The sequence below is a fragment of the Fusarium venenatum genome (assembly GCF_020744135.1).
Source record: "Fusarium venenatum strain MPI-CAGE-CH-0201 chromosome Unknown EDB82scaffold_4, whole genome shotgun sequence".
Classification (NCBI taxonomy): Eukaryota; Fungi; Ascomycota; class Sordariomycetes; order Hypocreales; family Nectriaceae; genus Fusarium; species Fusarium venenatum.
In genome coordinates, this window is record NW_027072132.1 from 1,929,661 (window position 1) to 1,943,259 (window position 13,599).

The 13,599-nt window shown below is 47.5% G+C and overlaps 1 protein-coding gene across 1 annotated transcript; it reads right to left on the minus strand.

The window, feature by feature from the left end:
• Positions 1–424: 424 nt before the first annotated feature.
• EDB82DRAFT_569123 (Cullin family-domain-containing protein) lies at positions 425–13,123 on the minus strand. Its single transcript, XM_065609884.1, has 10 exons — positions 13,020–13,123; positions 12,924–12,971; positions 12,811–12,853; positions 11,354–12,766; positions 10,961–11,298; positions 6,445–10,912; positions 3,957–6,397; positions 2,704–3,140; positions 742–2,651; positions 425–688 (listed from the first exon to the last, which is right to left on the minus strand). Exons 1-10 carry the CDS (start codon positions 13,048–13,050, stop codon positions 631–633), a joined length of 11,187 nt encoding a protein of 3,728 aa, XP_065463253.1. The 5' UTR covers positions 13,051–13,123; the 3' UTR covers positions 425–630.
• Positions 13,124–13,599: the final 476 nt, after the last annotated feature.

Below are 13,599 nucleotides of genomic sequence, written 5' to 3' on the forward strand. Positions count from 1 at the left end.
TTCACTTGTAGGCCCTAGTTGAACACCTAGTTAGTCATGTAATCTAGATATCGCAGTTCCCACCATCTTTTACACGCAAACGAGAGGTATATCCACATAACGGCTTGAAGAACAGGCAACTAAATGCCAGTAACCCGTCCCGTAGAACCTGATAGATTCACCAGACTGTTTAGTTTAAAAACAGGAATAGGAACAATAAAGGAATTTGTTGTTGGTATAGTTGTTGAAAGACACAAGGCAGCAATTGTAGTTCCAGCCGTCCAGGCATCCACGCACCATTCATCATCACAACCACCATCGTCACCAATCAACAGTCTTCTTTCGAGCCAGTACCCCCTATTTGTATATTGAATCAATCATTTAATCCTTCAGCGAAGTAGCTCAACTGCTCAACATTACACTTACTTACTTTATCCCCTATGGCCCCCCCCCCCTTGCTTCGCTTCCTTTTTGTTAGATGTTCGATTCCCATGTTTGTCATCTTTATCGCTTGCTTCAAGATGTATTCTTTCCATCACTTAACAACCAAGTTTATTCATGTAGGTTTTATGAGCAGATATGGCTCCAGTATCCTTGCTCTTTCTCTCATTGAGCTATTACTCTATACCATTAGTCATAACCACAAAAGTCTTAAGCCAGGTACACATATGCATTGCCCTCTCGCTCGATGTAATCCTTCTCAATAAGACTGGATGTAGCGTTAGTCGTTGAACAAAGACATCCGTACACTGTATCACATACCTTTCGATTTCCTTTTTGATCGCTGACGTGTCAATGCTGCCTCTCTTTTTGGTCAAGTTGATCACTTCTGCCACTAACTCTGAATGGCCCATGCTCTTTCGGCTTTTCATTATTCGCACAATTGCAGCTTGAGTTTCGAATCGTCGGTCCTGCACGATCCTTTCGTGTGTTGCCTTGTTCTCCTCCTTGGTCTCTTTGAGCTGGATCTGGTTAATCTTGACTCGGTACTTGGGATCTATAAAAGCTTTGTTGAATGTAAAAGTGTCAGTTGGCTTGACATCACGACCTTTCGGGTGCTTGGTCAGCACTCTTGCTTTGCCACATGCAAGCGACTGAAGAGTGCGATTAAGATCACCGCCCTGGAGACCGGTTCCTGTAGCGATCTGCTCGTAGGCGAGGAAGCCGCCATCAGGTACGTTGTTGAACATCATAAGAACAACAGCCTGATACGCGGACACAAGGAGTTCCTTGGGAGCCTTGGAGAAACGCGCATTGATGGAGCAATGAGCTAATGAGTGCTTCCATGTCAACACACGGCCTGTATGCTTATTCTTGTAATACTTATCAAACCTCTCAATCTGTGTAGCGACCTCGTCAGGTAGATTGAGACGAACGTCGGGATATGTTGGCCAGGCAGCAGCCGAAAGAATCATGACAGACAGATCCAGAGGAGCCTTTCGCTCAGCACTGCCTTGGCACCATTGCTTATAAGACTCCATTTCGTCCTTGCCCAACTCTTGATCTTTGAACATTTGCTCCAAGTTCTGCGTAAAGTTGGCACCGCACTCTCCTCTGAGCTTGGTGAGCATGTTCCGCTCGGCGTCCTGGCTTGCACTTCGACCCATGAGCAATCTGCGGGCCAGATCTTTCTTGTAGAAGGCTTCGAATGCATCTTTGCCTTCGATAAATCGGAAAAGCTCGAGTGCTTGGTCAAGTTGTCTGTCAAGCTCGGCGTCCTCATCACCAGTGCTGGCCTGGCCTTCTTTCTGTGCCGTTTCGCGATCCTTCAAGTCGGACAGGAGCTCTTTGGGTAGTGATTTCAGACCACCTCTCAAAAGCATATCGATGTACTTGGCGATCATCTCGCCAATCTTTGATGTTCCTGTTTCCCAACAAGACGCAACCTTTCTATCGTTCATGAACTTGCCGAATGATTCTCTCATGGCCCAGAGAAAGTCCTCATCCTTATTGAAAGCGTCTCGAATCATGAGATCAAGCGAGCGTCGCAACTCCAACAAGCGCAGAACCATTTCATCACCCTTTTCTTTGTCGCTGACTATAGCCGCTCCCGCTGTTCTGATGTACTCACCCCATGGAACTTTCATTTTCTTCTGAATCCCCGATAGTCGAAGCAAGTCATACAAAGCCTTCATTGACTCGACTTCTCTATCGGCCAGCAGCTTTCCTAGGTTGCCACCATTCAACAGCTTCTCGGAATAGTTGCTAATCAGGAGCGAATGAGCAGAATCCATAAGTTGCTTCTCCGTGGTGCTGTCGAGGTTGAACTGAATGCATCGGTAGTCTTCCTTCTTTAAAAGCTTCTCGCAAACCAGGATATAATCTTTGAGGCTGGAGGTGCTCCAGCCTTCGCCAAATTCCTTGAAATACTTTCGCGATTGCTCCAAGAAAAATGGTTCAAAGTGTTTGACATAAACACCGAGAACGTATAGCATCATGATAGAATCTTTGAGCAACGTCGGCTCAGTTTGGCCGCCACCCCTTCGGTCATTTTCGATCAATTCGCATATACCCGCGATAAGGTTTGCACCTATAGAGCTCCTGTATGAGTGCGCCTGGGAGGAAAATGCCGTTTTTCGGAATTGACCAATAGCCATGTCGTTTATTGATGGATAGTTTTCTCGTAACAGATATGTACGGTCAAGAAAGCTAAACGTGGAACGGATCAATAACTGAGAAGCAATTGATTAGTGTCTTGAAGTTGCACAGGCACACGAGACGTACCGTTTGCTTATTCCAGGTCTTCCATTCTTCCAGTGTACTCTTGAGAGTGTCGAGGTTTGAAGTTCGTCCATTTTTCTGGATCCTTGGCAGGACAATACGTTGCAGATGCACATCGACTCTTTCATTGAGCATCTGATATACCTTGGCCGGATCTCCCTTGCGACAAACATCCTCAACACCTCTGTAAAGCCTCTCGAGAGGAACATCTGGTGTCCTCCCTGTAAAGATTGCCTCCAAAGCACCGCCAAGCTCCTTCTCTGTTCGTTTGTAGTATTCTGCTACCTGATTGTCTCGATTTGTCGGTGGTCGCAGGTTTTTGATCACCAATTTCTTGGCACCAGTATAGGGTTTGAAGGCAGAGGGCTGCTGCGTCAAGTCGATAGTCTCGGTCTCGGGCAGCTTGCCCCGCGCTTTGGCGGTAGTCATGTCGAAGCGCGCTCGCTTAGAGGTTGTGGCAAAGGGCGAAGATACTGAGGATGACGAGTCTAAGCGCGGCCTGCGCCGGGAGGGAGAAGTCGACTCCGACGCCAAAGGTTGCATAGAGCGAATCCAAGCAATACGATCTTAAAAGTACGAAGCCTGAGACGAACAACCGCTGAAAGAGCTGCTATGGCCTCGGCTTCTCGGACAATTCAGTGCGCGTTCGTAGAATTGAGTTTAAGATGGAGAAGTGTGCGACACAGGTGCTATCGCCGTATTTCACTCGGGCCAAAGATCATTAGAATGTTTTATTGAAGATGTATGAAGACGTTTCTCATGAGGATGAAGATGGCAACGACAAACGAGATGCCTTAGTACCTATGGGTATGTCAGTTGGCGCACTTGAAAGATAAGATAACGGAATCTGGAGCTAGTGTAACCTATCTCCGACCTCAGAGGCGTCATCGGTTTATAGGCGACAAAAACATCAGAGCAATTCATGATATCCACGCCTCAGAGCAAAAAAGTTGGCCGTTTGAGGCATAAGGGACGAAAGTAATAGGTCGATTTATGCTTCTTACTATAGTTTTTAGATCACTTATGTTTTCACCCTAAGACTTTGGAGGTTAACTTTTCTATTACCCAACAGGCGATAAAAACAACAAAGCAATGTTCATTGAATAATTAGATGAATAACCCGCTTTTGTATACCGCTATGAAGCTCTAATTAGTCTATAAAGCTTCTTAGTTGCCCCCTCCTCATCATGCGTATGCTGCCCATCCTGCATCGAAATGTTAGTTTGAGTCAGAGCTTCGTAGGGATATTGACTTACCAGAATATAAAACTGCCAAGTTGCGTTCATCGGTCGCTTGATTTATCAGATCATTGACTGTTGCAGTTACACTCAATGTCTTAGAAAGCTTCTTCCTCACAATCTCCAAAGCACGGTCAGCTTCAGAAGGCTCATTGACATGCCCTGTAGCCTTCTTGTCCTTTTTCGTCTCGGCTTCACTTTGTTCGTCGTCCATGAGACTATCATCGTTGTGTCTTGCCTTTTGAAGCTTGGCCAATCTGAGTGGCGAGATCGACCATGTGTATAACGGATCGAAACGTAATACATCCAAAATTGTCATGATGGAATACTGCTCTTCTCTGAGAGCGTCCAAAGTGAACTCGCAGCATCGGCGAAAGACTCCCTCTGTTTTTGTAATTCCCATTCCATCCACAATGTCCCTCGTCAACCGGAACGGAACCATTTCAGGCACTGGTAGAATGCGGCCTGCTTCAAACGCGACACCCAGATCAATGTGAACCACCTCTCCAGTTTTGTGGTCCAAAAGGATATTGTGCCCATGCCGATCGCCCAGGCCGAGGACGTGTCCCAACATCGATATGGCTGCGGTGCTTCTTGTGTATGCCAGCCTCTTGAGGAACCATTCATCCGGGTCCGTGAAATTCTCCATAAAGAAGTATCTCATGACTGGATGGAACTTCTCAGTGACTCTGCGGTAGGTACTGATTCGTGTCGCCACCGCTCTACCCTGGACCCCAAATATCTCCTTACGACAATGAGAGCCCTTTAGGTCTTTTGGATAGTATCTTTCATGAGCAGGCATCAAGAACTCGTGAAGTGGAATTGTATTGGGCACAAATTCAATCAATCCGGAAGATGCTGTGAGTGGAAGCACCTTGTAGGTTCTGATACTGAGGTTGCGTTGCTGCGTTGTCCTGTGAAGCTTGAGAAGAGATGACACGGCCGAAAAGACCTGTTCCATGATGGCGTCCTGTCGTAAATCGTCATGCCCTCCTTTTACAAGTTGCTTGTAGCGGACTCCATCACTTCCAATAGCTGTGATGATTTTAGGTGCGCTGACACCCGAAGCGATGGTCATGGTGGGTTCTAGCTTGGATATGATAGGCACCTTGGAGTAGTCTTTTGTTGCCGAGAGTTCGATTTGCATAGTTGGAGAAGGGATACGATATTTGGCTAGACAGTTGACGAGATTGTGGCCGGGTGTGGAATCTCTCAGCGGGATCTTTGCACCTGACTTGTACTTGTTTGGGTTTCGATCCATGGCGAGAGCATGGTAATATTTGCTTGTCTTGTCGATCGACAGCCAAATGTTGGCCACGGATTGCGTCTCAGCTAAGCGTTTGGCAACACGTTCTGTTGCCCTGACGCGTAAGACAGCGACATCATCTTTTTGTTGTGCCTTTGCCTTTGTTCCAGACCATATTTGATACATGCCATGGTAGGGATGGTCCACGCAGATGTTGTAGACTAGCTCCAACAGCAGTTTCTGGAATGAGTTGTTGTGGTCTTGGAGTCGTGATGTCAGTTGGTTGGTGAGGCCAGCGAATTTTCTGGTTGGGACTTCCGATAGATGTCGCATGACTGCCTGGTTTGTGCTTTCCTCTTCCGATCGTTCTAGCCAAAGAGCTGTGAATCGGAGAGCATCGTTATTGTGTTCATCGGATGCAATGAGAGATAAAAGATAGTTCTCGAGACTCAGGCGAACAAACTCACTGCGCGTCTGTTCAACTCGTCGCAACTCCTGCTCATCAAGATTGAGCCATTGCTTCTCTTTGTTCAGAACATGTGAGTACCTGGTCTTAAGTTGAGTGTCCCTGGTGCCACTAATAAGGGTTTTCAGTTCCGATACTTCATCACTCTTTGCTTTCTTTAGGTTCTGGAGCCTTGCTAAGTCCTCCAATCCATCGGGATCTTGCAACTGTTGATCGCAGAACATGGCAAACTGATGGAATACAGAGCCAGCTTGGCGACCTTGACCCTTGCCTTTGAGCTCTTTCAGCGCAGGCTCTAGATAATTCTTTTGGATATCATGTGGTTTTTCGAGGCGTGCAACGGATACCTGGTAACCAATCTTGGAAAGCAAATCAGATCGACTGACTGGGAGAGTTTGCCTCTCAAGCACAGAATCTTTGTCGATATCCTGCAGCATACGAATGGACGTACTCATCTGCCCATAGTCCCAGGCAGAGTTAGCAGCCTCAACGGTGACAGCTGCATCCACATGTAGGTCTAGTGCTGTACACGATGGTATGAGCTTGGTGAGTATAGTGGAGATCTTGAGGCTCTCCTGCGTCGCTTGGTGATAGCGATATATCTGAGAAGCGGTGATCATTGACTCGACCTCCATCTGCCTTGCCGTAGCTGCGGAAAGTTCAATATTTATTCGTAAGCTATCTTGTTGGCTGACCATACTCATCGTGGTGCTACGACAAGACAAGATCTGACCGACACTCTCGTATCTAGAAATAGTCAGTGACATGCTGCATCTCAAATCGCTAATACTTACAATCCGCTCCTCATCCAGTCACTTCGATTCTTGAACTTTTCAAGAAGGGTATCCATTTCGGAACTATCGCAAACACCGAGAACATCGTCAAGCTCCGTCAACGAAGCTAGAGCCCCCAAACGTTTCCTCAGGGCCGTGGCGTTGAGGCTGTGGACTGCCAAGCTACGCATTGTGCGGCTAAAACCATCATGTACAGCAGCCCTGACATTGGCGATATCTGTCGCTTGACTAATGCTCTGGTACGCTTTAAACAGCGTGACCGCATGGTGGTCACTCGGAGGTGCAGGCAGGTTCCAAATCCCAAGCTTTCTGGCTGTGTTGAAAGTATCTTCAAGGACAGCCGGAGATGTTTCCATGTTGTTTTGTGTTTGGAGGAACCAGTTTGAAGGACCCGACAAGCCAAGCGTACTAAAAGCTCTGACTAAAGCTTGTCCATCCGACTGAGCCACAGGATTTCCAAGGTGAACATTACTGTCATACTCAGCACCTCGGAATGCAAGACTCATAGGGCCATCGTTCTCGTACTCCACGCGAGCAAGAATCTTTGACAGACTAGGCTCTTCTGGCAGTCCGTAGTATGCATCTGGGTCATCAATGTTCTCAAAGATCGCAAGAAGAGTTTCGCTCATGTCGACCTCTTTTACTGCTGCAGAAGACGTTCGTGAAGAACGTGTAGTTTCTGGAGGGACGTATTCTACAAATAGCAGAGACGTCTTGTACATGCCACAGCGCGACGCTACTGAAGCGACCAAAGCGGAGTCAACTTCTAGCCAATGCGATCTGTCAGCTATCGATGACTCCTTCGGATATTGCTGCGTCCTCAGGTATAATAGCATATTGATAAGTAGCTTCTGGTTTTCCTTGGCTGCTGCATCTGTGCATTGGAGCCAGCTTTTGACTGCCACAGATAGTGGGCGCTTGGGGGAATGTTGTTGATTCATTGGGAAGTAAAGTGCGAGATGAACAACAAAGGGGAAAGCTCTCTCTGCAAAGTGCTCAACCCTAGCGAGAATAGGAGCAAGAACTGAGAGAATGATCGACTCTGGAATACACCGAGCGAGATGCGCACTTAGGTTCAGAAGCCAGTCCTTCGACGTAATATCTGTAGACCAGACATCCGGTTGATTCGGGGATGATGTAGGTGTTATAAGACCCTTATCTGATGGAGGCGATCTATGTGCGCCCCATTGAGATGTGACCAAGAGAGACTCCGTCAGACTTTTTTGGCAGGCCACACCCAGTGACTCATCGTCTAGATTGTTGGCATCCGAGACGATGGATCTCAGGGCAGCTTCAGCCAGACCTGCAGTGATAGAATCAGGATTTGAGGTGAGGTCCTGTAGAAGATAAAGTATTCCAGTCTCTGAGCCATTCGATCCTGGTGCCATTTTCTGGTATTGGCTAAGATAGGATTCACGTAGCACGCCAGTTGGGATCTCCCCGGACGCCGAGAAGGCCCGGCCAACGACCCGGCCTGCCCATGAGAGATATTCCTCGCTGAGGTTTCCGGTATCACAACTCTTCCACACAGCTGTCGAGTACTTCAGAGCATCCTCATCAGACTCAACAATGTCATCCTTTACCTTCTCAGGGATGCTGAAATCGCCGCAAAGAAGGCCGAGTGCGAGTTGTCGCGAAGGTTCGTTCAGTAGCTGATGATCTGCGCCTTCATCGGCTAGAATATCCAGAAGCAGTTTGCTCTCTGCAGTGCCTCGTTCAGCGTTCCCAGAAGATCGAATGCGAGCGGCGGATTGAGTGATAGATTTGAAAGCACTCCTTTGCTCAAGATTCTTAAACATGGGCGATTCATACTCTTCAAGATATTTGCTGATCCATGCATGAAACTTTTCTGCTTTACTCATTGTCGCTTTGAACTGACTTTCCTGAGTTGTGCTCGACTGGCTCGACTCCAAGAAGACTCGGAGTGATGCCAAGGTTGACAAGGCATACCCGGCAAGAAATGATGGGACATTGCTAAGGTGTCGGGCCCCTTCAGCCAGAAGATACTGGCTAATTCCCAGCGCATCGTCTGCACATTCGGAGTCGGTGATGAATGTGCGGGTAGAATTCAGGAGCATTTCCAGGGGGTAGGATTCTAAGGCAACTGAGCCACCAAGAGAAATCAGAACCCGTACTTTTCGAAGAACAGAACAGGCATGCAGAGGCCCTAAAGCCGGATGAACAGTATTGAGAAGCTTGCGAGCTATTGAAACAACCACAGGAGGCGTCCACAAATCATGGAATTGGAACTCTGTATTTTGACAGAGTCTGTGAAGTTCGTGGATCAGGTACTTGGCTTTGAACATTGGCTGTTGGTTAGCTGGTAACTCGGCGGGAGAGTGAGAAATGGTCTTCACAGCGCTCAGGATCTGACCAGCGTAGTCGAGTTTGAACCTGGTGAAGACCTTTTCAAAAGAGTTCTCTTGATCGATGAGGTCGAAGAACAGTGCCGCGATGTCAATGAAATTGATGTGAATTAACTCCATATAAGCCGTGCGTCCAAGCAACTTTTTGACATGTGCCTCGCCACGCTCCTTGTCATTGCCTCCATTCGAGTCACCAAAGATCATGCTATAAGCAACTGCAGTAGTAAAATTCTCACGGACAAGGTCGCTTTCAGAACTCCCCAGGAGACGGCAAACCTCTGCAAATGTCTGATCCTGACCACGCATCACAGTCAGCCCGATGGCTTCGGACTGTGCAGATTTGAGAAGGTCTCCAAGCGTCTTGAAGCCAAATATAGAAAATGGAATATCTTCTATGAGGTCACATTCAAGCCAAGTGTATAGAAGTTGCCGAGAGAACAGCCGGAACAAAGCCTTTGGCGACCGCAGGTTCAGCGTTCTCGACACGTTTACCAAACACCGAGTCGCATAATCCATTGAACCCGGAATCTTCCCTGGTGTTTCGAAGATATGATAAGTACACCTCCGAAGCAAAGTCGACCATCTGCAGGCAAGGTTCGACAATACCAGTAGACGAAAGGCAATGCCAGTAGTGTCCAAGGGATCAGTAGGCAAGCTATCTAGAACATCCACAAACACTTCGTCATGAAGTTTGAGGACAAACAAGCCAAAGATGTCGGCAATCTTTTGCGAGATGGTGTATTTCACCGTCATTGGTCCATTTTTCAGTATGTAGAGAAGACAAGTTCGTGGGGAATCAAGGCCCTGGTCTTTGCCATATTCCGTGTTGGTTCGTAATAAAGTGAACAGTAGCTGGACCATTGACATTTGGGCACCGGGTGAAAATATGTTCGAAGTCAAACAGACCTTGATAAAGTGATAGTAAAGGTCGCCAACTCTTTCGGAGAGATGGCATTTGTCGTTCAGCCAGATAGGATGCAATCCATCGATTACCCCGATACAGATGCTCAAAGCAACTTCGGCACATTGATATTCAGTCTTAGACACGTAGCGTCCAAGCCTTTCAACAATTGACAGAGCGTTTTCTGGCGTAATAACAAGATCAGAGCCAAATAATTCAAGCAGCAAGCTTTGGCACATCAAGAGGTCTTCGTCGGGCATCTCGATAAAATGCTCTACGTAGGTATTGGGGACAAGGCCAATCTGTCCGGTATCATCATCCAATATGGAAAGAAACCGAAGTCGGGCCCTTGCCTCAGTGTAGAAAGCCTGCATGTCCAGCTTCATTTGAATATTGAAGCGTGGGGTTGCTACTGGCGCATGCACTGAGCTTGCCCGACTGCTTTGGGAGTCGAAATCCCCATCAATATCCATTAAGTCGATGCTGCTGTCGGGATTTGTCTGATCGTTTTGCTGGCCAATAGACTTCCATATTCTACCGAACAACTGAAACAGGTTTGGGTTGTTTGCGTGCATTCGATTTAGACTCGACGTTGTCAAGTCGGGCATCACAGCTCGAACGACTCGTAGGATTGAATCAACAAAGGCTGTAGACTCCATTGACGTAAAAGCAGAGTTCAGCGCTTTGTCGAGAATCTCCTTCAGAGTGGATTCAACTGACGAAGATTGAGTCGAGTTTAGATCGTTAAGTATGGGAAGTAGCAGAGTTCCGGTCAAGCAGGCTGATAAAAGACTTTGAAAGCGATCAAACGTTATTTGTGTACCGCCTTCATTCGTCTTCTTAGTCCATGATGTGCAGAGCTCGGATAGATCACTCAGCTTGGGGTAGAACAGCTCGAGTGTTAGCTTCTGAGAAGCATAGCGCGCATTGGCATCGGCCAACGAAGCGGGATCAGATAGCCCTGAGAGGTAGCAGCAGCCAGTGGGATCAGCATCACGAGATTCATCTTTTGCAAGGAGAACGTATCGAGTAAACGCCTCAGTTTGCTTAAATGAGCTCCATGTCTCAGTCAATGGGCCTCCAGGAGCCGCTGGATGGGAGTTTAATTCCAGAGGCGCCATCCCACAACAGGCCAGAATCAAATTCACTAGCTGAACCGGTTGAGCATGCATAGAGTGGTAGGATGCAAACGTAGATTCGTCTGTAAACTCGTTAACATGAGAACCTCCGTAAGATAACCCATACTCACTTGGATTCCAACGAAAAAACACCCATCGGATGATGTGGTGACAGGTACTTTGACTTGCGCTGGGGATTCGGGCGTTTCGTAATTGAAGGACATGAAGCATCAGGCTAATAGAAGTGTCACACAGAACACTAGGCCCGTTGACATCTGCAGTCGTGACAATGTTATTGATGTCTGCGGAGATTGTGTGATAAGGTAGAACGTCGGCTTCAAGTATCGCATGTAGGAGCACGCTGGCCGCTCGACTTGTTCCTGGCAGGCTGACGGAACGTGTAGCAAGATGCCACAATTGGCGCCAGACATCTACTTGATCGTGGCAGACTTTCGATTTACTTATACAACTAAGGAATGTCAGTGATACATACTGACATGACTGTTTTGGCGTAGTCTTCTTACCTCGCAGAGGCTACGAGGGCCCAAGAAGCCGTGACAGGGTTCTTGTCAGCTGCCAACGATACTAATTCAGGTAGTAAGTCAACGAGTTCGTCACGACTCAGCGAGTTGTCAGCCAAGAGGAACGGAATCATCTGTAAAGCAGTTCCCCGAACTGCTACTTCGGCAGCCTTGAGCTTAAGCCGGATGCGACTCATATGGATTCTCCGCCTTTTCCTTGGCTGCTCACGTTGTTCCACATCGTCTGTCGGGGTTCTAGAGTGAGGCAACGCCATGATGCCTTCCAGAAACGCCAGGTTTTGAATGATAGCCCAATGTCCTTCTCCATAAACGTTGTGAGCGTGGAGGCCGAACATATTCAGCTGCAGCCCGTATGTCGGCAAAGAGGACAAAGCAAAAGTGATGTCGCTCATTTGTAAACGGACAGCCTCACCACGCCTTGAGTATTCAGACCAGATATTCTCAGCCAGATCCTCGAGGTCCAAGCCAACGTTTTCGTCCGAGGATTTCACGAATAAATTTTCAATGTGAAGGTGCATCAAGAAAATGCTCCTAGAGATCTCGATCCTGAGCGCTCTGATGACTTCGTCTTGAGAGACCTTCTCAGATCTCCACCAGTAGCTCATGAGCGGCAATATGCTTTGCACAACAGAGTTGGCATGCGCCAAGTCATCAGCATTTGTAGTAGTGAAGACTGCATTAATAATGGCGAACGCCAAAGTCTGTAAAGAGCCGAGACTCAACTGCTTCAGACTCAAGACCCTGAGTACTACTGGCGTAATATCTTTGTATAGCCGGAGTATCGGCGCGTTGCCGCCTATGACAAGATAGTGCAGTCCTTCCAAGACATCTTTGAGAAGACCACCCTCTCCAGGTGTAGCTCTTCTTTGGCTTTGAGTTGAAGGTGTGGATCGCCCAATAGATCGACTGTATCCTGACCCCGGTGCTGGTGATGATCGAGCCAGAGCTGGCGATGCCCGAGCCAATGACAAAGTTGAGATATCTGCTTCATCGGGAAGAAGATACTGGGCAACGTCGAGAAAGAAGCCAACACAAATTTCCCAGTACTGGCCACCTTTCCTGGCTAGTATTTCCACGTGCGCAGGCCTTGAAAGCACCTCGGTCAAGGCTTTGATGTAGTCCTGGAGTAAAGGAGGCACGAAATCATCGCTGTTAGGTCCAGGGAGAACTTGAGTGATGTGATCCACGATCGCCAGTAGTGTCTTTCGTCCGATCGTTGATTTGCCGCGTCCTACAGCCATGCGTACAGCCTCGGCGCATTTTGATAAACGACTTGTTGTAGAATTCAATGACGATTGGGACTTTTTCTTGTCATAAAGTACGGGCTTCTCTCGAAGCACGAAACTGAAGATTGCTTCAAATATCTCATGGTAACTCTTGTCGCCAAGATCGGAACTTAACTGTTAGAAGGTGCTGAAAGGGGGCATTTCTGTGCTTACAGATTTGTAGATCGGTTTCGCGGGTTAAGAAGATGCGACAACTCTATTATTATGATCGTCAGCTCAACACTAACAAAATTCGAGGAAAATAGAGATGAAGCCATCATGCATACCATCCACAGCCTTCTCGCGATCCCTGACTGCGGCGGATTTTACATCACCTGCATTCTGTCAGTTTTGTAACGAGGCTTTGGTTGGTATATACGAACGCGCCAGATTCATAACATTATGAGAGGCCATTGGGGGCGACTACAAGTGTGACCGACTTGGTATTTTCCCCTTCATTGGAGCTCAGAAATACGTCGTCTTCCCGTGTAGAGGTTTAAGAAAATGAAGTGGTTGCTCAACGAGTGAGACTGTAGAGGCTCATAGGTAGGATGCCTGTACTTAGAAATCGTGACCTAGGGAGGTGAGATACGTACCTGCCCTGAAATTACCTTACACCAGGCCGCCGAAAGCACAAGAGACGGAATTAGTGGGTCAGCTTATGCCACTTAGATCAGACTTCTTAGGCTGTTTATTTTTGTACCCTAAGGCTTAGGACGGAATGAGCTGGATAGTTTTTGATGAAATCTTGTTCAACTGTACGGCCTTTTAGCCTTACTGACGATTTCATTGTTTACTTCATTGTTGTATTAATGGGTTTACTGGGGAGATTGTTCGTCTTTATTGGGTTTTGAAGACTGAAATCATCCACGAGCTGCCCGAGCTTAGACTAGCTACAGAAGGTACGAACAACCCGCCCGGTCTGGTCCCAAGCGTGCTCATGGTACAACAGGCGGATTAAAG